The sequence below is a fragment of the Macaca thibetana genome, chromosome 15, assembly GCF_024542745.1.
Source record: "Macaca thibetana thibetana isolate TM-01 chromosome 15, ASM2454274v1, whole genome shotgun sequence".
Taxonomy (NCBI): domain Eukaryota; kingdom Metazoa; phylum Chordata; class Mammalia; order Primates; family Cercopithecidae; genus Macaca; species Macaca thibetana.
This window is the reverse complement of record NC_065592.1, coordinates 2,378,921-2,403,347: the sequence shown is the minus strand read 5'-3', so window position 1 is coordinate 2,403,347 and position 24,427 is coordinate 2,378,921. Positions and strand designations below refer to the sequence as shown.

At 43.4% G+C, this 24,427-nt stretch overlaps 1 protein-coding gene across 6 annotated transcripts; it reads left to right on the top strand.

Moving 5' to 3' along the window:
* Window positions 1-7,606: 7,606 nt before the first annotated feature.
* On the top strand, window positions 7,607-23,943 carry GLT6D1 (glycosyltransferase 6 domain containing 1). Of its 6 annotated transcripts, none has more exons than XM_050760258.1 (6): window positions 7,607-7,743; window positions 9,358-9,553; window positions 9,653-9,729; window positions 17,872-17,919; window positions 21,402-21,539; window positions 22,921-23,943. In XM_050760258.1, the coding sequence occupies exons 3-6, from the start codon at window positions 9,659-9,661 to the stop codon at window positions 23,588-23,590; spliced, it is 927 nt and encodes a 308-aa protein (XP_050616215.1). In that variant the 5' UTR covers window positions 7,607-7,743; window positions 9,358-9,553; window positions 9,653-9,658; the 3' UTR covers window positions 23,591-23,943. The 6 variants fall into 6 exon arrangements, with proteins under 6 accessions (XP_050616215.1, XP_050616212.1, XP_050616209.1 ...); XM_050760255.1 differs by lacking the exon at window positions 17,872-17,919 and adding an exon at window positions 17,982-18,029 and having other exon boundaries at window positions 9,402-9,553; window positions 22,921-23,931; XM_050760252.1 differs by lacking the exon at window positions 17,872-17,919 and adding an exon at window positions 17,982-18,029 and having other exon boundaries at window positions 22,921-23,931.
* The last annotated feature ends 484 nt before the right edge of the window (window positions 23,944-24,427 follow it).

Here is a 24,427-nt window from a genome sequence, read left to right as displayed (position 1 = left end):
TGGGGGCTCACATGGGCATGTCTTTAACCTTGGCAAAAGAAACTTCTAAATTCATTGGGACCTGTCTCAGATATATTTTGGTTTATAGTTATCATTTAAAGTTATTTCTCTGTTGACCATTTTTACAGCCAGTGAATTTCAGGTGTTTACCTAAGTAAGAATCTTAAGGTTAAATAAATGGCTGTTTTTGGCCAATAACTCAGGATTTACTGTTTTTATTAAACTAACAATATTGGACCAATAAATCTAAATAATAACGTATATTGACAAATCTGAAGACATTTCTAATTTTATTTTACCAATGATTTTAAAGCTAGTTTATTGAAGATTTACTGAAGTCATACGAACTTGAAAAGTATTTGCACTTATTTACTTAAATGATTAGCACTCCATTATTTTTAAGCCAATTTGATACCTTGTGGTCACAACACAACAAAACACATGCATGCATACATAAACACACCTAAGCGCACACGTGCACACTCACACACATGCACACACAAGCACACATGCACACACAAACACACATGCACACACACATGCACACACAAGCACACACAAAGCACATCACCCACTCACATGCACACACATGCACACACTGACACACATGCACACATTTGCACACACTCATGCACACATGCACACATTCACACATGCACTCACATGTGCACACTCACATGCACACACACTTGCACACACCACACACTCGCACTCACATGCACACATTTGCACACACCACACACTTGCACACACGCATGCACACACTTGCACACACACATGCACACATACACACCACACGCACACATGCACACACACACTCTCACACACACACATACAAAGAGAGATCCATAGCTTTTGCCTTGGAATTCCAGCCAGAGGTACCAATGCAAACTCACCAGTTTATGAAAGAATGGTTGGATGTGAATAGTGCTTTTTATCTCAACACCAGCAGAAAGGTCCTCTAAACTAGAAAAAAAAATGTTTCATTAAGCAAAAACCACATCCTCATGTTTTTTTATAACCACGTCCTCATGTGTTCTTATAAACTTCACCAAAAACGCATCTGACGTTCCTACTATTCTCTTAGAAACCCTCATTTCCAGTGAAAAACCTAGGATGAGTTAATTTAAAACAACATGACTTTAAGATTTTCAATTACTGGAGAGAATTGTGAGAGTAAATTTACCAAATTAGTCTTACCAAAGATTACTAAAGTCATGTGAGCTGAAAGGCCACTGGGCTAGCTTCTATTAGTCTGAAAAACACTTACTTTTCTTTAAGTCAACTAATTAGAGCTCTTTCATATGATTGGTAGTGAAATATTATTTCTATGTGACATATGAATACACAGACTTGACAGACCCAGACAGAGGCAAATCTTAGAGATTTAAAATGTTTCACTTGCCTGTTTTCAAAATTTTTTTCTTCCCTACTTTAGACCACTAATCTCTTGATTATCTATTCCATATCTAAAAGGTTAAGCAACTCTAAATTTGTACCTCCAAATACATGACTTAGGTGAAGCAAGGCAAAAAAATGTACATCTCAAAGGCACAGACTTGGATCTAAAAAAGGCAAAGTCTGTCATGTAAATGAAGCCATTGTCTCCCCCTTAGTTAAAGTTCCTAGTGGTTTAGATGCAGAGACAGAGATGTCCTTACAAAATGGAAATTTCCTTTAAAGATGTAAATTTCCTTTACACAGAATTTTACTGAAGTGACCTGGTTTGATAGGTAGTATTTTCAGCTGAGCTTGATTAGATGATTGGCTTTAGGGTGGAGCCCTCTAAGGAACAGAGCCAAGAAAGCACGCACAATGTTCTGATCTAAATGTACAATGAGTGGCCCCTGTAGTGATGACCAATTTCTGTAAACTGTCCTCAGGCTTCCCTAACATTTTAGCTCTCATCTGCCATTACACATAACAAGGTCAAATCCTCTCACAGTACAGAGTAATCTCTGGTATCTCTAAAAGCTGAAGAAGTCAGGTAATGCAATACAGGAAAGCAGAACTTTAGACCTAAGAAGAATCTGCCATGACTCTGAAAACTCCACAAAGAACACCCCCGCACAGGGTGAGTGGTGCCTTTATTCTGAGTTATTTAAGGATCCCAGTCATTATGATACAGGAGCTAGAAAGAAATTTAGGCAGAGAAGGAGGGTAAGAGAGTCCTCAGCAAAGTTTCCTTTTAATAAAAAGCAGTCCCCAAATCATTTCTTTCCTAACAAAAAGCAGCCTGAAAAATCAAGCTGCAAGTATAGATAAGCAAGCTAAAAGTTTACATAGGCAAATGCTGGCAGCTGTGGTGATAGAAGAGGGATCCCTGGAGGCTAAGTCTGTTCAACATGGAGGTTCCCCTTTCCCTTTTCTTGGTCGCCACCTGTGCAGTAAAAAGCAGGCAATATGACACCAGCCAGGTAGAGACCTCATCTGGATAATAAAAGATTAGGGTGGGTTGGCCGGCTTCTTCATGCACTATGCAAATGGTGCACCTAGACTGACGAACCTCTCATGTCCTATGTAAATCAGATACCACCTCCTCAAGCTCGTCTATAAAACCCCATGCATTTCACCAAGGACCTGGAAGACCCCCTCGGGTGCCCCTCTCTCTCTGCAGGTGAGAGAGCTATCCTCTTTTCTCTTTCCTTTGCCTATTAAGCCTCTGCTCTTAAACTCACTTCTTGTGTGTCTGCATCCTCAATTTCCCTGGTATGAAATGATTAACCTCAGGTATTTGCCTCAGACAATGACGCTGCTTCAATTAGAACCCTTCTCTAGACATTTTTTTTCACTTGGTACCAAAGATGGCAAAAGGGCTTCCCCTTTTGGGGAGAAATAGGGTGGAAGAAAAAATAAACAAAAGAATAATTTTTAAGAAAGGAGGCACACAGAGAAATCAAGTGCATGTTCTTTTCTTTTCTTTTTTCTTTTCTTTTCTGCAGCTTCAAGGAATTTTAGCCAATCCAGAGGCCTTGTTACCCACAGTGTGGAATTCTCATTTGGATTTGACCAAGTCAGGTAGAGATGGTCAGATCCAATGGGAGAAAGACCAAAATGACAATGAAACCAAACTATATTGTTAGAAATAAATGCTTGGTGCTACAAAGAAAACCAGCACTTAGGCAGAAAATTTCTCAGCAAGGCACATTTACTTCTGCAGAAGGGTGCTGCCTGCGTCAGTCATGATTGCAAGAGCACACCGAGTGGGGTAGGGCAGGGGTTTTTATCCCTAAGGCAGTTCTTGTTTCTGTGTCCTTTCCCCATTGGTTGGAGTTGGCCTGCACAGTCTAAGCTGACCTGATTGGCTAGTGTTTGAAATTGAATGTGGCCAATTATGTGGGAAGGGAGAGGCTGTTCCTTACCAACTAGATGGGAAGGGTGGTTTACAGGGTAAGAGGTTTGCTGGTTACAGATTAAGCAGATAAACAAGTGCTCACTACAGATTAAGCAGGAAGGGCTGTGTACAGAGCAAGAAAGACCAAGGAAGCTTTGAAGAGGAACTTACAATTTCTGACAGTATGATTACTGAGCTGTAATGGAAGCAGAAATGAAGACCAGCTGGTGGTCAATCTTAACTTTTAGTCATGAGGGAGAATTTTCAAGATGAAACTCCAATTCAGCTACTTACCTAGAAATGGGGCCCAGGCTGAAGACTGCTCTCTACCATCCCAGAAGCAGGAAAAGTCCTGAACTCGCCTTCCCTGTTGGAAGTGAGCTGAAACTCCTGAAAAGGAGTTGCTCAGCAAAAGAAACCTTAGATCCCAACCGAATGTTGGGAGATCAGGGATTCTCTGGGGGAGAAGGGGATACTCCTGGACTTCAGCAAATCGGACTTCAGCAAATCGTCCTATTCACTTGAGCAATAAAGATAGCTCAAGCTGATACCAAGCATGGATAGGAGTGTCTACAAAAAGAGTCAAACTTGGTAAAATATTTGAAGGGATATATTCTGAGCCAAACATGAGTGATGATGGCCCATGACACAGCCCTCAGGAGGGCCTGAGAACATGTGCCCAAGGCAGTTGGTTTTATACATTTTTTATAAGCTTGCTTTTATGCATTTTAAGGAGGCATGAGACATCAAATACATTTAAGAAATACATTGTTTTGGTCCAGAAAGGTGGGACAAAGTGGGGCTTTCGGGTTGTAGGTAAAGTTAAACATCTTCTGGTTGACAATTGGTTGAGTTCGTCTAAAGACCTGGGATTATATAAAGGAAATATTCAGGTTAAGACAAAAGATTGTGCAGACCAAGGTTCTTTTGGAGTCTTATAGTGGCTGCCCTTAGAGACAATAGATGACAAATGTTTCCTATTCAGATCTTTAAAAGGTACTAGACTTTTAGTTAATCTCTTTAGGATTGGGAGGGCCTGGAAGAAAGAGATCTAGCTATATTAATTCAGATTATTTAGAAATGCAGATTTTCTCCCACAAAAGACAAAATCTCTTGTGGGAAAAAAATCTACATCCTATAGAGAATCCCCTTCTCCTTTGTTTTCCTTCCTTCCTTTCCAGATCCAGGAGATAATCAACCAAGAGCCAGGCTCCCTTTTAGGTCCCTTAAGAAACATTTTACAACAGTCTCTCTCTCTGAAGTCTGCTATCTGAGAGATTCCTCTGCACAATAAAACTTGGTCCCCACAATCCTTTGTCTTGACCTGAACATCCTTTCCATTAATCGCAGGTCTTCAGATAACCTCAACCAATTGTCAACCAGAAAATGTTTAAATTTACCGATAGCCTGGAAGTCTCTGCTTTGAGTTGTCCCACCTTTCTGAACCAAAACAATGTATTTCTTAAATGTATTTGATTGACGTCTCATGCCTTCCTAAAATATATAAAACCAAGCTCTACTCTGACCACCTTGGGCACATGTTCTCAGGACCTACTGAGGGCTGTGTCATAAGCCATGGTCACTCATATTTGGCTCAGAATAAATCTCTTCAAATATTTTACAGAATTTGACTCTTTTCATCCACACCAGCAATTACATTTCTGGGGATCAAGTCAGTGTCAGCCAACACGTGGTCGCAGAGCATGTCCCAGGATTGTCATGGTGGCATTATCATGAATGTCTGGCAATAGGAGACTGGTTACATAAATTATGGTACACTCATATAATGGAATATAGTGTGGCTGTAAATAACAAGTTCAATTTGAATGAGATGTAATGGAATGATCTTCAAAATATACTGAGAGAGAAATTCAGGGTGCTGAAGAGTGTAGCACATCACCACTTGTACCCAAAAGGGAACTACAGACAAAACTCTCTATGTCTCTACATGCATAGAAGGGTTATGAGATAAACCCCAAGGGCCATTACAGTGTGTGCTCCTGGGCTGGAGGAGGAGGAGAGCCAGGGCCAGCAAAGAAGTAGACTTGGTGTGCATTGCAGAACCCTTTGCATCGTTCAGTGTTTTGTTTTTATTTTTGAGACAGGGTCTTGCTTGGTCACCCAGGCTGCAGTGCAGTGGTTTGATCATGGCTCACTGCAACCTCCGCCTCCTGGCCTCAAGAGATCCTCCCACCTCAGCTTCCTGAGTAGCTGGGACTACAGGTGTGTGCTACCACACCCAGCTAATTTTTTTATTTTAGTAGAGACAGGGTTTCTCCATGTTGCCTAGTCTCGAACTCCTGAGCTCAAACAATCCACCCACCTTTGCCTCTCAAAGTGCTGGGTTTACAGGCCGGAGCCACCACACCTGGAAGATGCTTTATTTTGATTTGCTGGGTCGAATGGTATTCCTTAAAAACATATGCCCAAGTCCTAACCCCTGGTATCTGTGAACGTGATCTTATTTGGAAATCGGGTCTTTGAGGATTATAGTTAAGGTGTAAATTAAGATGAGGTCACACTGCAGTAAGGTGGCCCTTAATGCAACATGACGATGTCCTAAGGAGAGGAGGAAAGGCACAGATACACACACACACACACACACACACACACACACACACAGAGAGAGAGAGAGAGAGAGAGAACGCCGTGTGATGACAGAGGCTGAGAGGAGGGATGCATACTCAAGCCAAGGGAGCCAAGGGCGGCTGCAGCATCAGACACTGGAGACACCTCGATTTCAGGCTTCTAGCTTCCGGAATTGTCAGAGAATAAATTTGTGTTGTTTTAAGCTACTCAGTTTAATTTGTTATGGCAGCTATGTGAAACTAACATGTATATATGCTAGTTTTTCATTCTTTCTTTTTTTTTTCGGAGACAGGGTCTTGCTCTGTTGCCAGGCTGGAGTGCAGTGGCGTGATCTCAGCTCTACAACCTCCACCTCCTGCGTTCAAGCAATTCTCCTGCCTCAGCCTCCCGAGTAGCTGGGACTACAGGCATGCGCCTGGCTAATTTTTGTATTTTTAGTAGAGACGGGGTTTCACCATGTTGGCCAGGATGGTCTTGATCTCTTGACCTTGTGATTTGCCCACCTCTGCCTCCGAAAGTGCTGGGATTACAGGCATGAGCCACTGCGCCTGGCCTACTTTTTCAATAAGAGAAACTATTTTATTTTCAAATGAGAAGGGTGAAATAAATAAAGGCTCCTATTATGACCATGAATGAAGGTGGCTGTCTGAAGATGGTGGAATTGTGTACAATTGTCATTTCCTTTGTGCAGTGAGGCATCTGACTCATAACACAAAAACATGCTCTTTCTGTAATCAGAAAAATAAGTACTTAAATGGCATCCTCAGACAGCATAAGAAGGGTTTTACTCTCTTGGGGTGATCAGAGAGAACCTCAAAGAGGATGAAGGAGGAGAAGGATGCTGCATTTTTCCTTTGTTGTATGAACATAAACATAGGTCATTCAAAATGTCTCTCCATAAGTAAGAATCAGTGATTAGGAAGTAAGGAGACACAACAAAGGAAATGAAAAGCAAAAGGATATTTACAAGTTTCCTTTAACCAACTTTCCTTCCTTCCTTCCTTCCTTCCTTCCTTCCTTCCTTCCTTCCTTCCTTCCTTCCTTCCTTCCTTCCTTTCTTTCTTTCTTTCTTTCTTTCTTTCTTTCTTTTCTTTTCTTTCTTTCTTTCTTTCTTTCTTTCTTTCTTTCTTTCTTTCTTTCTTTCTTTCTTTCTTTCTTTCTCTTTCTTTCTTTTTCTTTCTTTTCTTTCTTTCTTTCTTTCTTTCTTTCTTTTTTCTTTCTTTCTTTTTTTTCTTTTCTTTCTTTTCTTTTCTTTTCTTTTCTTCTTTTTTTTTTTTTGAGATGGAGTCTTGCTCTGTTGCCTGAGCTGGAGTGCAATGGCATGATCTTGGCTCACTGCAACCTCTGCCTCATGGGTTTAAGCCATTCTTCTGTTATCAGCCTCCCAAGTAGCTGGGATTACAGGCGTCCACCACCACGCCTGGCTAATTTTTTTGTATTTTTAGTAGAGATGAGGTTTCACCGTGTTGGCCAGGCTGGTTTTGAACTCCTGACCTCAGATGATCTACCCACCTTGGCCTCCCAAAGTGCTGGGACTACAGGCATGAGCCACCACACCCAGCCTATCCTTTAATTTTTCAAATGGGACAAAGTCTTATCCTCGTAGCCATGGGAAGAACCTGTGGGCAGAGGCGTCACTGTGACGCTTGCATCATCAAAGGAGCCCAGTGATGTCAGCACCAATGAAAGACTCCAGCACTAGGAGAGCAGTAGACGGCAGCTGGTTTGTGACGCAACACAGAGCAAAAGATATGATGCTTGGAAGATAACTGTCCTCGTGGGATGGCTTTGGCTACCTCTTTACATCACTCTAACCCAGGGTAAAGGACTTTTAAAGAGGGATCTAGGAGAGTTTGGATGATTGTGGTAAAATCAAGGTTAGGGTCATCCCCTAACCTTGACCTCGGAAAGATATTGACAGACAGGCAGCCTATCAACACAGCTAGGAGGGTGCCTCGGGATGATGTTATGGAGGAGGGAACGCTGCTGCAGAGAATCTGGCTAGATGGGCCTGTCTTACCCCATCCACATGGCATTTCTAGTGATCTTGAATTTAAAAGGTGGTCAGTTTCAAATTGCAGAGGCGCAAGAACTGGGCCCAACTGAAGCCTGCCCAGGATGGGATTATATGAAGAACTGCCCCCATAGAAATACAATGTGAGTCTCATTTTCTTTCTTTCTTTCTTTTTTTTTTTTTTTTTGAGATGGAGTCTCGCTCTGTCACCTAGGTTGGAGTGCAGTGGTGCGATCTCAGCCTACTGCAACCTCCACCTGCTGGGTCAAGCGATTCTCCTGCCTCAGCCTCCTGAGTAGCTGGGACTACAGGTGTGCACCACCACACCCAGCTAATTTTTGTATTTTTAGTAGAGACAGGGTCTCACCATGTTGGTCCGGCTGGTCTTAAACTCCTGAACTCATGATCCACCCGCCTCAGCCTGCCACAGTGCTGGGATTACAGGTGTGAGCCACTGCGCCTGGCCGGTGAGCCACATTTTCAATGTCCAGTTTCCTAGTAGCCACGTTACAAACAGTAAGAAGAAACAAGTGAATTAATTTTCATAATTTATTTTTCATTTAACTCACTATTTCCAGACTACAACACCCAGACTGTTACCGTTTCAGTGTGTAATCAATATGAAGTTATGAATGAGATGGTAAATTCTTTTCTTTCGCACTGTGTTTGACTTTGAGACCCCACGTGTTTTATACACTTGCAGCTTACCTCATTTCACAGCAGCTGCACTTCACACACTCAGGGACCACACGTGGCAAGTGGCTACTTTATGGCTATCAGTGCAGAACTAAAGCGTCATGTTTGTTAAATGAGTGTTCAAAAATGAAAATAACTGGGAGGCTGAGGTGGGTGGATCACCTGAGGTCAGCAGTTCAAGACCAGCCTGGCCAACATGGTGAAATCCTGTCTTCACTAAAAACACAAAAATTAGCTGGGTGTGGTGGCTGAGGCAGGAGAATCGCTTGAACCCAGGAGGCAGAAGTTGCAGTGAGCCAAGATCCTGCCACTGCATTCCAGCCTGGGAGACAGGGTAAGACTCCATCTCAAAAAAAAAAAAAAAAAAAAAGGAAAATCAGAGAATCAGAGACCTGCATTTTGTGTGGATGCACAGCCCAGTGGCATGTTCCCAATGGGCTTGTAAACCAAATCCCATGTGAAGCCTCCATCACAAACTCAGGCACTGGTGAGAGTCCAGATTTCCATCTTAAAGTCTCATGCTTTTAACTTAGACTTCATTCCCTGTTTACAAGATCTACCGTTGAGAGCACTTGTAAATTTTTCGACTGGCATAGTCTGGGAACAGATTACTCATCTTATTATCTCAGTGAGGAAGAAAGAATAAAAACTCGACTTTGGGGGCAGAATACATTATCCTAGGTCAAGATGACTTCCTCATCAAGACCTCATTCTGTTTTCACAGCCCTGCAGTGGAGAGATTTATTGCGTTTCTTTTATGCAATCAAGGCAGACTTTGATACGAACGCGGGGAGAGACAGAGTGCACCTGAAGCTGGCCCACAAGGAACAGTTGGCCCCGGGCACTTGAAGGAGAAGAGAGGCTTCCCTACTCAAGTCGCTGTCTCCTGATAGCTGAACATTCTAGAAGCAACCTCTAAGGTTGGTGTCCAAGGCCCATACATTAACTCATTGTTAGAAGATGACAAATATGTCATTTTTTATTGATTAAAATCTAATTTTTTCTCCCTTTTTCCCTAGGAGAGAATGAATTCTAAAAGAATGCTGTTATTGGTTTTATTTGCTTTTTCACTGATGTTGGTTGAGCGTTATTTCAGGTAAATATAAAATATTGATGAATCATGATCTTTAGTGATTGGCAGAGGTGGTTTTAATTTAATTTAATTTAATTATTTAATTTAATTTAATTTTTGAGACAGGGGCTTACTCTGTTGCCTAGGCTGGAGTGCAGTGGTGCCATATTAGCTCACTGCAGTCTTGACGTCCCAGGCTCAAGCGATCCTCCCGCCTCAGCCTCCTGAGTAGGTGGGACTACAGGCACATGTCACCATACACAACTAATTTTTGAAATTTTTTTGTAGAGACCTATGTTGCCCAGGCTGGCAGAGATAATCTAAACTGCTGAGTTTTGTCCAAAGCTATCAATACTACTCTCTAAATAAATCAGAAGTTCGTCTTTGTGGGACAAAGGAAAATATACATATTTTAATTATTTCATTGTTAAACATTCAACAATTATTTATTGAGTGCCTTCTAGGTGCCAGGCTCTATTCTAGGTGCTGGGGATGCAGTGATAACTAAAGTGCCTGTCATCAGGGAGCTTTCGTTCTATTTAGAGAAGGTAGATAGTAAACACACATGAAAGACAATGCCAGGGATATAATATTTTATAAAACAAGCATAATAAAAAATAAAGGTGAGCATGACATTTTAGAGGAATTATAAACTGTCTCAAGTTTCCATCTTCGTGTTTAATGTAAAAAAGACTAAAGTCAACCTGTGTCTATGCATATAGAAACGTGTACTAGAGGACACATCTGTAAACCTGCTGATGTGGTTTAGCCATTTTCCCCACCCAAATCTCAACTTGAATTGCATCTCCCAGAATTTGCCCACGTGTTGTGGGAGGGACCCAGGGGAGGTAATGAATCACGGGGGGCAGTCTTTCCTGTGCTATTCTTGTAATAATGAATAAGTCTCATGAGATCTGATGGGTTTATCAGGAGTTTCCGCTTTTGCTTCTTTCTCGTTTTCTCTTGCCTGCCACCATGGAAGATGTACCTTTTGCCTCCCACTATGATTCTGGGCCTCCCCAGCCATGTGGAACTGTAAGTCCAATTAAACCTCTTTTTCTTCCCAGTCTTGGGTATGTCTTTATCAGCAGCATGAAAACAGACTCATACATCTGCTAATATTCTCTCATCTAGAAAAACTCAAATTCTTGCTTTCTCTGTACCACTCTTCGTGGTCTTCCTCATAAGCAATGCGGTGTTTCCAGAGGCTGTTTGAACAGCAGTAGTATCATGAGAGATCATGGTTTTTGAAAATGAAGGCTTTGCACAACACATATCTGCTATGGGACTTGTATCCACAATATGCAAAGAGCTCTTAAAATTTGACCACAAGGAAACAAACACCTGAATTTAAAAATTAAATATTGGCTTTTAAAACATTTAAAAATAAGCAGAGGAACTGAATAGAATCTCACAAGAGAAGATATACCGATGGGAAATAAGCAAACGCCAAGATTCTCAGTCTCATTTGTCATCAGGGAATTGCAATAAAAACAGGAGGTACCACTACACAGCCATTAGAACGGCTAACACCCAAAAATCTACAATCTGAAAACCAGCTTCTGGTGAGGAAGTAGAGCGACAGGAACTCTCATTCATTGCTGGTGGGAATGCAAAATGGTACTGTGGAAGACAGTGTGGCAGTTCCTTAGAAAGCTAGATACAGCTTTATCATGCCATGGAGCAGCTGTGCTCCTAGCCATTTAGTCAATTGATTAAAAAACTTACGTCCACACAAAACCCTGCACAAGATGTTTATAGAAACTCTATTCATAAATGCCTCAAACCACTAACAAACTAGATGCCCTTCGGCAGGTGAATGATAAACAAGCTGTAGTTCATGAAACGCTCCAAACCAGAAACCAACACACAACAGGAGAAGGATAAACATGCTGTGGCTCATCCGTGCAATGGAATATCACCCAACAGTAAAAAGAAATGAGCTGGCCAGGCGCAGTGGCTCACGCCTATAATCCCAGCACTTTGGGAAGCCGAGGCGGGCGGATCACCTGAGGTCAGGAGTTTGAGACCAGCCTGACCAACATGGAGAAACACTGTCTCTACTATCAATACAAAATTAGCCAGGCATGGTGGTGCAGGCCTGTAATCCCAGCTACCTGGGAGGCTGAGGCAGGAGAATCGCTTGAACCCGGGAGGCGGAGGTTGCGGTGAGCTGAGAAATGAGCTATCAAAAGTGGTAGAAGACCTGGAGGAACCCTAAATGCATATTGCTAAGTACAAAAAGACCACCTGAAAAGGCTGCATGCTGTGTGATTCTCATGTGACATTCTGGAAAAGGCGAAACTATATTGGCAGGAAAAAGATCAGTGGTTGCCATGGGGTGGAGATGAGGGACGGGATGAATAGGTGAAGCACAAAGGAATTTTGGGGGGCAGTGAAACTGTTCTGTATGACAGTGTAACCATGGACACATGTAACTTTGCATTAAAAAAAAAAAACCCACAGGATGTTACAGCACGAACAGTGAAATTAACATATGTAAATTTTAAAAACTAGGAAGTTCGAGGTATCCTAGGAAGCAATGCAGACTGTGAGACAATAATCTGTATCCCACATGTACAGAACAAGCCCACTGGAAGGGGTGAGAGAAAAAGCTACTGACCTAAAATAACTTGGGAATGAGTGGAGTTTATTTTGTTTTTTTGTTTTGTTTTGTTTTTTGTTTTTTGAGATGGAGTCTCGTTCTGTCACCAGGCTGGAGTGCAGTGGCCGGATCTCAGCTCACTGCAAACTCCGCCTCCCGGGTTCACACCATTCTCCTGCCTCAGCCTCCCAAGTAGCTGGGACTGCAGGCACCGCCACCTCGCCCGGCTAGTTTTTTGTATTTTTTAGTAGAGACAGGGTTTCACCGTGTTGGCCAGGATGGTCTCAATCTCCTGACCTCATGATCCGCCCGTCTTGGCCTCCCAAAGTGCTGGGGTTACAGGCTTGAGCCACCGCGCCTGGCCTGTTTTGTTTTGTTTTGAGACAGAGTCTCTGTCACCAAGGCTGGAGTGCAGTGGCATGATCTCGACTCACCACAACCTCTGCCTCCTGGGTTCAAGCTATTCTCCTGCCTCAGCCTCCCGAGTAGCTGGGACTACAGCCACGTGGCACCACGCCTGGCTAGTTTTTTATTTTTAGTAGATATGGGGTTTCACCATGTTGGCCAGGCTGCTCTCGAACTCCTGACCTCAGGTGATCTGCCTGCCTCAGCCTCCCAAACTGCTGGGATTACAGGTGTGAGCCACAGTGCCCAGCTGGGAATGAGTGGAGTTTAAAAGTAGAAGCAATAGAAACTGCACATGAGCACTGTGTTTGGGTCGATAAAGGTTTTTTCCCACAGGAGAATGAGTTAACAATTCTGCTGCTGCTCTACATGTATGTTTGAATCAGTTAAATAAATGAATGGGGCATGGGGGAGCAGGTTTCTTGCTGTTGGAGGGGACTTCATAGATAAGGAAGAAAGGGGCCACAATGATCCGGGTGGGAATGGATTGAAGCTGGAGACCTCAGCATGAACTCACGTTTACCTTACTGTGAACAGAGATGTTTACGTGTCAAGATGTTCGAAGATATGTGCATATACACACAGGTTAGTGTTTATTTCCTTGCTGTATTAGCTGAGAGGGCCTAGGAGGAAGGACACCCCGCTAGCAATGAGCACACCTGGTGCCCAGATCTTGGTTTCTAGCACCATTCTCCAGGAAAGCAACCAAGGCTTCTTGGAGAAGTGGGTGATTCTAGATTCGGGCAGGAGATTTATAAGATGAGCCCAGAGCATCTCATAATGCCAGGAAGGATGGAAGGGATTTTTAAAACATTCTATATTTAAGGGAGTATGCCACTTAAATGGGACATGGGAGCTAACTGGGAGAGCTCCCAATGGCCAGAGCTGGAGCCACTTGAGCGTGAAAAGAAAGTAACATAGAATTATAACCCAGAGTATGAAATGAATTTCCACAAGTTCATACTGATGTAAATGAATGATTGGAGGAAAAACAAGAAGGAAGAAAGGAAGGAAGACAGGTTGGCTGGATGTTGGAAGGATAGAAGGAAGGAAGAAGGGAGAAGAGACAAATCTCCCGTATGCAGAAGAATTCTAAATCACGTCTGTAGATTCTCCACCACCAAGGACGCAGAACCTGACGCCCCAGTCCTGAAATGTGAGTTGCGTGCAGTGCTTCCTTATAAAGAAAAAGCGGGGAGAAAGAGCAGTCTGTGCGTGGAGAGACCTGAAAACACAACCCTAGCCGGGCGGACAAGGTCAGCATCAACAGGAAGTCATGATGGGGTCTGAGAGGCGGCTGCAGTCAAGAGGAACCTGTGCAGACAGGAGGCTGAGTGGAGTGTGGCGTCCTGGGTGGGATCCAGACAGTAGGCTGACTGGCGTGTGGCGTGCTGGGTGGGACCCCGAGAAAGAGAAGGAACATTAGGGGAAAACAAGAAAATCCAACCAAAATATGGATCTCGTTAATAATAGAGCATCAGTGTTGCTTCATGAATTGGAACAAAAGTACCCTACTAAAGCTAGATGTTAATAATAGGGGAAACTGGGTGAGTGCAGGGGATTCCACCTACTAGCTTTAGAATGTTTTTGTACGGCTGATTCCACCTACAAGCCTGTAATCTTTAGAAGGTGGGTGGATCACGTTTTCGAGACCATCCTGGCTAACACGTGAAACCCCGCTGAACTAAAAAAATCAAAAATTAGCCGGGAGCGGTGGCGGGCGCCTGTAGTCCCAGCTCTAAAAAATGGCGTAAAGCGAGGTGGAGCTTGCATTGAAACACTGCAAAAAGCGAGACTCCGTCTCAAAAAAAAAAAATAAATAAAGGGGAAATAAAGTAAAAGTAAATCATGCAAAAAAAAAAAAAAAAAAAAAAAAAGGAAAGGAAAAACAAGGCCAGGCGCGGTGGCTCACGCCTGTAATTCCAGCACTTTGGGAGGCCGAGATGGGCGGATCACTTGAGGTCAGGAGTTCAAGACACATGGCAAAACCCTGTCTCTACTAAAACTACAAAAATTAGCAGGGCATGGTGGTGGGTGCCTGTAATCCCAGCTACTGGGAAGGCTGAGGCAGGAGAATCGCTTGAATCTGGGAGGCGGAGGTTGCAGTGAGCTGAAATCACACCACTGCACTCCAGCCTGGGAGACAGAGTGAGACTCTGTCTCAAAAAACAAAACAAAATGACCACCCCCACTGCTTTGGTGCCATGTATTTTGTGTCGTTTGTCCTCCTGGAGGATTGTACCTTAATGAAAAGGATGCATGGCCAGTTATAAAGGGTTTCAGATGATCTGTTTGAGGTTAATGATGGGCTCATCTTCGGCAGAAGGGGGACAGGGACCCACACGTTAATCCACGGCACAGATCCTGCCATCTACCCCAGAACCATAGCCGGGGGCCTGGCATGTAGGAGGTGCTCACTCATTATTTGGTAAGAAATGAATAAATAAATGGATCTTGATTCTAGATATTTTGTTATTGAAATTGCAATGGGTCTTTGTTCAAATTTAAAACTTAAATTATTTTTTTTTCATTTATTTAAAGAATAAGGAATTATTCACTGGTTGGGTTGATCCATTTAGGAAATATACATACAGGATGCTCAGTTACATTTGAATTTCAGATAAACAGTGAGTCATTTTTAACAGAAGTGTGTCCCATGCAATAGTTACACGAAAAAATTATTCATTGCTTATTGTAAACTGAATGGACATCCTGTGTTTTGCCTGGCAAACCTCTCTATAGAAAAGGAATCTCAGGCCAGGTGCGGTGGCTCATGCCTGTAGTCCCAGCACTTTGGTAGGCCGAGGCAGGCAGATCACCTGAAGTCAGGAGTTCCAGACCAGCCTGGCCCCATCTCTACTAAAATACAAAAAATAAAAATAAAAATAAAAATAAAATTAGCCGGGTGTGGCAGTGGGCACTTGTAATCTGAGCTACTCGGGAGGCTGAGGCAGGAGAATCGCTTGAACCCGGGAGGCAGAGGTTGCAGTGAGCTGAGATCGTGCCACTGCACTCCAGCCTGGGAGACAGAGCAAGACTCCCTCTAAAAATAAAAATAAAAATAAAAGTAAAAATAAAAATAGAAAAGGCATCTCAGCCAGCGAGAATATTTGTTGTCTAAATATTCCACGAACTGCAAAGCAAGGCTGGAGGGGGTCAACTGGGTCCTAACGGCAAGAGAGGCAAGGGAAACAGAAAACTAAAGACAGCGCTAATCTCTAAAGACACCACTGTCTGTGTTATGTGTAGGCTGGTGTGTATGTAATGCACGTGTGTGTGCGCTTGTGTGTGTGTGTGCACGTGTGTGTGTGGTGAGCTTGAGGATTTGGGGGTTGGTTACAGACAGGACAGGACAGGTTGGGTGTGATGGCTCATTCCTGTCATCCCAGCACTTTGGGAGACTGAGGCAGGTGGATCATTTGAGGTCAGGAGTTTGAGGCCATCCTGGCCAACATGGTGAAACCCCATCTCTACTAAAAACACAAAAATTAGTTGGGTGTGGTGATGCATGCCTGTAATCCCAGCTACTGGGGGGGCTGAGGCAGGAGAATCACTTGAACCCAAGAGGTGGAGGTTGCAGTGAGCTAAGATTGCACCACTGTACTCCAGCCTGGGAGACAGAGCAAGACTCCGTCTTGAAAAAAAAAAAAAAAAATCTCTGTCAAGGGTGATTTTTTTCTTTAGGTTACAATAACCCTCTTCAGCCAGGATGTTCTCTGCTCTGGTCATTCTGCAGGGCCCCAGAAATTAAGACCAGCATGGTGAAAGAATGAGGACCTTAAATTAAGTTCCCCCTTTGTCGCTTCATGTTTTTGAAGTCTGGTGTGGACAATTTGGATTTTGATGTGTCTTGCCCTGTGGAATCCAATCATGGAACGTCTGTGGCTAAGGACACTCATGAGAATGCCATAAAAGGAGACAGTCTTGAAGTCATTTATTTTACTTAAAAATATCCCAGGGTTACTATCCTAGGCAACGCAGGGAGACCCTGTCTCTACAAATAATTTAAAAATTAGCCAGGCACGGTGGCACACCCCTGTGGTCTGAGCTACCTGGGAGGCTGAGGTGGGAGGAACGCTTGAGCCCAGGAGGTTGAGGCTGCAGTGAACTGTGATGGTGCCACTGCACTCCAGCCTGGGTGACAGAGTGAAAGCCTGTCAAAAAAAAAAAAAAAAAAAATCCTCCTAGGGTTACGAAACAGAGGTTGCCTAATAAGCTTGCTAATAGCTTAAAAGCACAATTACACTCTAGATGAATGCAGTGTTGAAATGCAAAGGGAGGTAGCTTGTGCCTGTGGTCCCATATACCTTGGAGGTTGAGGTGGGGGGGATGGCTTGAGCTCAGGGGTTTGAGGCTGCAGTGAGCTGTGATCATGCAAGTGAGAACGCATCTCTTAAAATAAATAACAAAATAAATGCAAACAGAATCAAAGACGAACTTCTGGATGCCTCCTCCCCACCTCTTTACAACATGTAGCAAAGACGCTTCTGTTTGGTAAATAAATTAATTAAATCTATGTTTTTGTCTGAATATACATTCTCTTACCTGATCTGTTCATTTCCTTTCTTTATTTTTTTATTTTTTATTATTTTTTTTTTGAGACGAAGTCTCGCTCTGTCGCCCAGGCTGGAGTGCAATGGTGCGATCTCGGCTCACTGCAAGCTCCGCCTCCCGGGTTCAGGCCATTCTCCTGCCTCAGCTTCCCGAGTAGCTGGGACTACAGGTGCCCGCCACCAGGCCCGGCTAATTTTTTTTGTATTTTTAGTAGAGACAGGGTTTCACAGTGTTAACCAGGATGGTCTCGATCTCCTGACCTCGTGATCCGCCCGCCTGGGCCTCCCAAAGTGCTGGGATCACAGGCGTGAGCCACCGTGCCCGGGCATTTCCTTTTTTTAAAAAAAAAAATCTTCCTCCCAACACCCATACTCTTTCCTGACATTCTGCCTGTGGCCGTGACCTCCTTTCCCTACATCTCTTTCCTAGACCAGCTCACACCCTTCCCCACCCAGCTGAGATATCTCCTCTCCAGGAGGCTTCCCCGACTCTGATTTGGATTGACACATGTTGACAAAATGCCAAACAGGGCCTGCCCATTGCAGGCTCAATAAACATTGAACAGCCTCCCTGTAATCACTCGGTTTTCTCTTTGTACCCAGGAATCACCAAGTAGAAGAACTTCGGCTCTCCGACTGGTTTCATCCTAGGTAAGAACAAAAATTGAACAGGCTCCCTCCCTGTAATCACTCGGTTTTCTCTTTGTACCCAGGAATCACCAAGTAGAAGAACTTCGACTCTCAGACTGGTTTCATCCTAGGTAAGAACAAAAATGCCTGTTTGCGTGCGCACACGAACGATATACCTCACCTTGACGTGATAGGTTTTTCTTCCCCAGTCACCAAATTCAGCTCTCCTGCGAGGTTTCTGGAATTGGAGTTTTATTTTCGAGGCTCTTATAAACAAACCAGGGTCCGCTGATCACGAACCAGGCGATGACGGTGGTCATGAAGAATCAGATTCACGCTACCTGGCTTGGCTTTCCTGGTTTACGCAGTGCAAGAACGTCTCTTCGGAAACAGCTTGAAAATGCTACTGATGATGCTGCTTGACTTTGGTGGTAGCACTCAGGGGCAGCCTCATCCTTTGTGAAGTGTGTGTAGTGTTCAACTTTGTGTTGTGTTCCTATGTAGGTTTGGGGTTATTTACAGTTTGGGGGCTATTGTAGGCAAAGTTCTGGTGACTAACTGTAGCCCTTTTTTTTTTTTTTTTTTTTTTTTTTTTACACAGATGTATGACTTCCTATGTGAGATCCATTTCTAAAATGAAGTTATTAGGCCAAAGAATGCAGACATTTAAAATTTTGGATGTAAATTTAAAATGGCTAAATTTCCTTTTAATAATGGTACCATTTTATCTTCTTGTATACAGTGCATAAAGTATTACAAGCTTTCTGATGTTTGGTAAAGCTGCTAGTTAAGACCTCAATTCAATTTGCATTTCTGTAATTGTATTGTTTGAGTATTTTTTTTTTTTTTTTTTTTTTTTTTAGAGACAGAGTTTTGCTCTTGTTGCCCAGGCTGGAGTGCAATGGCGTGATCTTGGTTCACTGCAACCTCTGCCTCCAGGGTTCAAGTGATTCTCCTGCCTCAGCCTCCTGAGTAGCTGGGATTACAGGTACCTGCCACCACACCTGGCTAATTTTTGTATTTTTAGTAGAGACAGGGTTTCACCATGTTGGCCAGGCTGGTCTTGAACTCCTGACCACAGGTGATCCACCTGCCTCAGCGTCCCGAGTATCTTTTTATATGTTTACCATTTATTCATATTTCATCTTTCCTGTAGGTTTTTTTTTGTTTGTTGTTTTGTTTTTGTTTTTCTTTTCTTTTCTTTTTTTTTTTTTTTTTAAGATGGAGTCTAGCTCTGTTGTCCAGGCTGGAGTGCAGTGGCACGATTTCAGTTCACTGCAAGCTCTGCCTCCCAGGTTCACACCATTCTCTTGCCTCAGCCTCCCAAGTAGCTGGGACTACAGGCACCCACCACCATGCCTGGCTAATTTTTTATGTATTTAGTAGAGACGCGGTTTCACGGTGTTGGCCAGGATGGTCTTGATCTCCCGATCTCGTGATCCGCGCGCCTCGGCCTCCTGAAGTGCTGGGATTATAGGCATGAGCCACCGCGCCCAGCCCAAAATATGTTCTTTGATCATTTTTTTCTAAATACTAAAATTAGAAATCAGTAACAGAAAGTAATTTGGGTAATTTACAGATGTGTGGACATTTAACAATTCACTCCTAAATACTCAAAAAGGAATCACAAGAGAAATTAAAAAATATTTTAATGTGATTGAAAATAAAAACACTACATGCCAAACTTATGGGGTGCAGCAAAAGCAGTGCTTACTGAGAAATTTATAGCTATAAATGCCTACATTAAAATGAAAGATCCCAAGTCTTTTTTTGTAGAGATGAGGTCTTGCTATTTTGACCAGGCTGGTCTTAGGCTTTATACGTTAAGGAAAATGTATACATTAAGAAAATCAGAAAAGAAGAACCAAATAAAACTAAAGCAAGCACAGGAAAAAAAGAGGAGCAAATCAATTAAATAAAAAATAGAAGAATAATAGAGAAAGTTAACAAAACCAAAATTGGTTTTTTGAAAAGATAAACAAATTTGCCAAAAGTATAACTTGATTGACCTAGATAAAAAGGGAGAACTGAAATTACTAGAATCAGGAGTGAAAGAGAGGACATGACCACCAACCTCCAGAAATAATAAGGATTATGAGGGAATACTGTGATTAATTGTATGCCAACAAATTAAATAACCTATGTGAAATGAAGAAATTCCTAGAAAGACTAAAGAAGAAAGGGAAAATTTGAATGAGCTATAATAAGTAAATACTTTGAATTAGTAATAAAAATCTTTCTACAAAGAAAAGCCCAGAAACACAAAATGTCATTGTTAAACTATGTCAAATGCTAAAGAAGAATTAATACCAATCTTTCACAAGCTCTTCAAAATATTAAAAGAGAAAGGAGTATTTTTCAACTCATTCTAGACCAGTATTACCCTGATATCAAAACCAGACAAAGGTATCACAAGAAAACTACAGACCAATATCCCATATGAATATAAATGCAAAACTTTTCAGCAAAATATTATTATAGAAAACTGAGGCCGGGCGCGGTGGCTCAAGCCTGTAATCCCAGCACTTTGGGAGGCCGAGGAGGGCGGATCACGAGATCGGGAGATCAAGACCATCCTGGCCAACACCGTGAAAGTGCTTCACTTCACCGAAAGTGAAGACCATTCAGTCTTTCACTATGAAGTGTGTGAGCTAGAAGATATTTGTAGATGTTCTTTATCAAGTTGAGGGCATTCCCGTCTATTACTTTTTTTCTGGGAGCTTTTATCATGAATCGACATTGAACTTTGTAGGGTGTTTTTTCCAAGTTGAGCATGTGATTGATCTTCTCTATCTTTCAATATGGTGGTTTACATTCATTGATTTCCAGATGTTTAATAGCCTGTCTTAAATCCTGCTGTGGTCTTGTTGTATTGAAGGCAAATCGGATGGCTGTCTCCCTTTTTGGACTCATCTCTCATTTCTGCTGCATTGCACTGATGGGCCTAAAGCATGAGGGAGAAGCTGAAAAAAAAAAAAAAAAAAAAGGCATCCCCAGAAACTTGTAGGAAAAGGAGAGAGAGAAAAAGAAAGTAGACAAGGAGGGAAAAATAAAGGCATTGAGTAAGGGAGGTGATCTCCTGCCTCCCATCTTGGCTTCGGTAAATGATTGGAGAGTGTTCTAACTCTGGGCTGCCTAATTTTGAGCTGCAGTCAGAGCTCAGAAAAGGCAGCTCCTGGGCTCAAAGGCAGGTGGTTGGGGGAGGAACACACAAACCCAGGAGCCAGGTGGGCTAGGTGTGGCATCCCAACCCCCATGTGTTAACTGTGCGATGTCGGGCAACTTACTCAATCGTGTGTGCCTCTGGTTCCCCATGTGGAGATCAGGGGTGGTGGCACTCACTGCATAGGGCATTGCAAAGATGAATCCAGTGGGATAATGCACTCAAACACAGAGCCGGGCGTGCAGTTGGTGCTTTCTAAGCATTAGTCATTACTGCTCGGCACCTGCTGCCGGCGCCTCAGTAAAGCAAGCCCTGTTTTAATTTGGTTCTTGTTCCACAGAAAACGCCCTGATGTTATAACGAAAACAGACTGGCTTGCTCCCATCGTATGGGAAGGGACTTTCGACAGGCAGGTCCTGGAAAAACATTACAGAAGGCGGAATATCACCGTGGGCCTGGCGGTCTTTGCTACTGGCAGGTAGGTGCCACTCACCTTTGCCCTTTTTTATTTTGGGAAAATGTGGATCGGCATTCACGGGTCTTTGACCTCCAAAGAGCCAACCATAATCAAGCATAATTAATGATAACAATAGCCATGATTTCTGTGAGAAAGGAACTCACCCTTCCAAAACCAAAGAATGGACTCAGAGACCTGGAGAACAGTGAAAGTGAGACTTTTAATGACAGTCTTGCAAGATCGGGTGTCTGATGGGCAGGCACACCCAGCACAGCTTCAACAAGCCATTTATCCCGTAGCGCGCAGGCCCCTCCCCCAGTTGCTCATAGGCTGAGTACTGTGGGGGGCGGGGTCACAATCTTCCCAGACGTCACCTATTGGTTGTTGAGCAGGGGCTTTAGGTGTTTTCTTTAGGGTGGTTTTGCTGCATTTTGTTGCAGCCCACAATGCATTGCAATCGTGGTCAGCTCAGGGGCTCTTCAAGTATCTGACTTAGGACCTAAGTAGCTGAGTAGGCTGATAAGAACAGACAAAGTGAGCTATTTTGCAGACTAGTAAAGTTTTATCTTTTTAAACTTTTTTGACTAAACTTTTTTGGTTTGGGTGAGGGCAACTAAGGTGGGAGGCCAACAAGCAGGCATTGGCTATATAAGCTGGGGCCTAGTATATCCTGTTTCTTTTGTAGTTTGCTGACCTAAGCTGATTTAAGGCCCTTTGTCTTGGAAATGGACTACTGTAGATAGGATTTCCTTCAATTTCTGGCTGGCTTGTACAAAAGGTGTGCTAGGTTTCTCTGTCGATGGCCAAGTCCTTAACACCAGTGGGAACCTTTTGACTCATATCCATTTAGCTCCTGCTCCCTTTCTTCGCAACAGCCATTCCAAAACATGGTGGGTTTTCTCAGTCCCTCCGAGTGAGGACATTCCTTCCCACTCACCGACTCAGCTGAAGCTGTGGGCCCGACTCTTCCACACTTATACCTCCCAAGTTCCTTAGCATCAGAGGACACCCACGTTAGCGCATTCAGCCGCCTCTTCTCCTGATCATGTTTAGAAAAGTAAGTGTTGGCCGGGCACGGTGGCTCATGCCTGTAATCCCAGCACTTTGGGAGACCGAGGTGGGTGGATCACCTGAGGTCAGGAATTTGAGAGCAGCCTGGCCAACATGGTGAAACCCCATTTCTACTAAAAACACACACACACACAAAATTAGCCAGGCGTGGTGGCAGGTGCCTGTAATCCCAGCTACTTGGGAGGCTGAGGCAGGAGAATTGCTTGAACCTGGGAGGTGGAGGTTGCAGTGAGCGCAGATCGTGCCACTGCACTCCAGCCTGGGCATCAGAGCAAGACTCCATCTCAAAAAAAAAGAAAAGTAAGTCCCTTCTCCGGTGTGTGTTACCTAGGTTTGCAGAGGAGTACCTGAGGCTGTTCCTACACTCCGCGAATAAGCACTTCATGACAGGCTACCGCGTGATCTTCTACATCATGGTGGACGCCTTCCTCCAGCTGCCTGACATACAGCCCAGTCCTCTTCGAACGTTCAAAGCATTTGAAGTGGACGCCGAGAGGTGGTGGCTCGAGGGCTCCCTGGTGTACATGAAGAGCCTGGGTGAACATATCACCAGTCACATCCAAGATGAGGTGGATTTCCTCTTCAGCATGGCAGTCAACCAGGTCTTCCAGAATGAGTTCGGGGTGGAGACGCTGGGCCCGTTGGTGGCCCAGCTCCATGCCTGGTGGTATTTCAGAAACACCAAGAACTTCCCTTATGAGAGGAGGCCGACCTCAGCAGCTAGCATCCCGTTTGGACAGGGGGATTTCTATTATGGCAGCTTGATGGTTGGTGGCACACCCCGTAATATTTTAGACTTCATCGAGGAATATCTGAACGGAGTTATTCATGACATCAAAAATGGACTCAATAGCACCTATGAAAAGCACCTGAACAAGTATTTTTACCTCAATAAACCCACCAAGCTGTTATCACCAGAATACAGCTGGGATCTTGCATTTTCTCCTCCTCCGCAGATCCAATACGTCAAGGTTGCACATGATTCCCACAGGAAATTATGAATTACGCCATTAGGTTTATGTCGAATAAACGAATCACGGCAATTTCTTATAAATGAGGGAAGTCTTAAAACCCTCCATTTTTTAGAGACATACAAATGTACATCCTTCCCAAATAAATGTTTCTTCTTGCCATTTTGAGCCATCTTATTTGGCTAACATAGGATAAAGAATAAAAGGATAATTACTTCACATGAATACACAGTAATGTTATTATCTATGTATTGTAGATAATGTGAAAATGCGTTTGACATAGAATGAATTTTTTTTAATGGAGAAAGACTCTAGTTGAGAAAAGACATTTGTAAAATGGAAAAGTAGCTCATGCAAAGGAAAAAATAAATGCCAGCTACTCATTAAGTCTTCACTGCGTTTTTCCACGCTGGGATACGTGTGGCTTATGGTCAACCTTGCGTATTGTCTCAGTCTGTCCAGTGTGTGATTTGACACAGGTGAGCTAGAGGAATCCAGCCAAAGCCACGTCTTACTATTATGGTTTCAAAGTGAGATATTCAGTTCCTTTTGTTAAAAAGCTGTAGGTATTGGCCGGTTGCGGTAGCTCATGCCTGTAATCCCAGCACTTTGGGAGGCCAAGGCAGGTGAATCACCTGAGGTCAGGAGTTCGAGACCAGCCAGCCTGGCTAACATGGTGAAACCCCATTTCTACTAAAAATACAGAAAATTAGCTGGGTGTGGTGGTATGTGCCTGTAATCCCAGCTACTCAGGAGGCTGAGACAGGCGAATCGCTTGAACCTGGGAGGTGGAGGTGAGATTGCGCCATTGCACTCCAGCCTGGGTGGCAAGGGTGAAACTCCATCTCAAAACAAACAAACAAATAA

Coding starts and splice junctions, on each gene's coding strand:
- GLT6D1 (XM_050760258.1), top strand. CDS start 9,659: ATGAATTCTAAAAGAATGCTGTTATTGGTTTTATTTGCTTTTTCACTG. Junction 9,730..17,871: donor TTGGTTGAGCGTTATTTCAG/GTAAATATAAAA, acceptor CTTTGTACCCAG/GAATCACCAAGTAGAAGAAC. Junction 17,920..21,401: donor TCCGACTGGTTTCATCCTAG/GTAAGAACAAAA, acceptor CTTGTTCCACAG/AAAACGCCCTGATGTTATAA.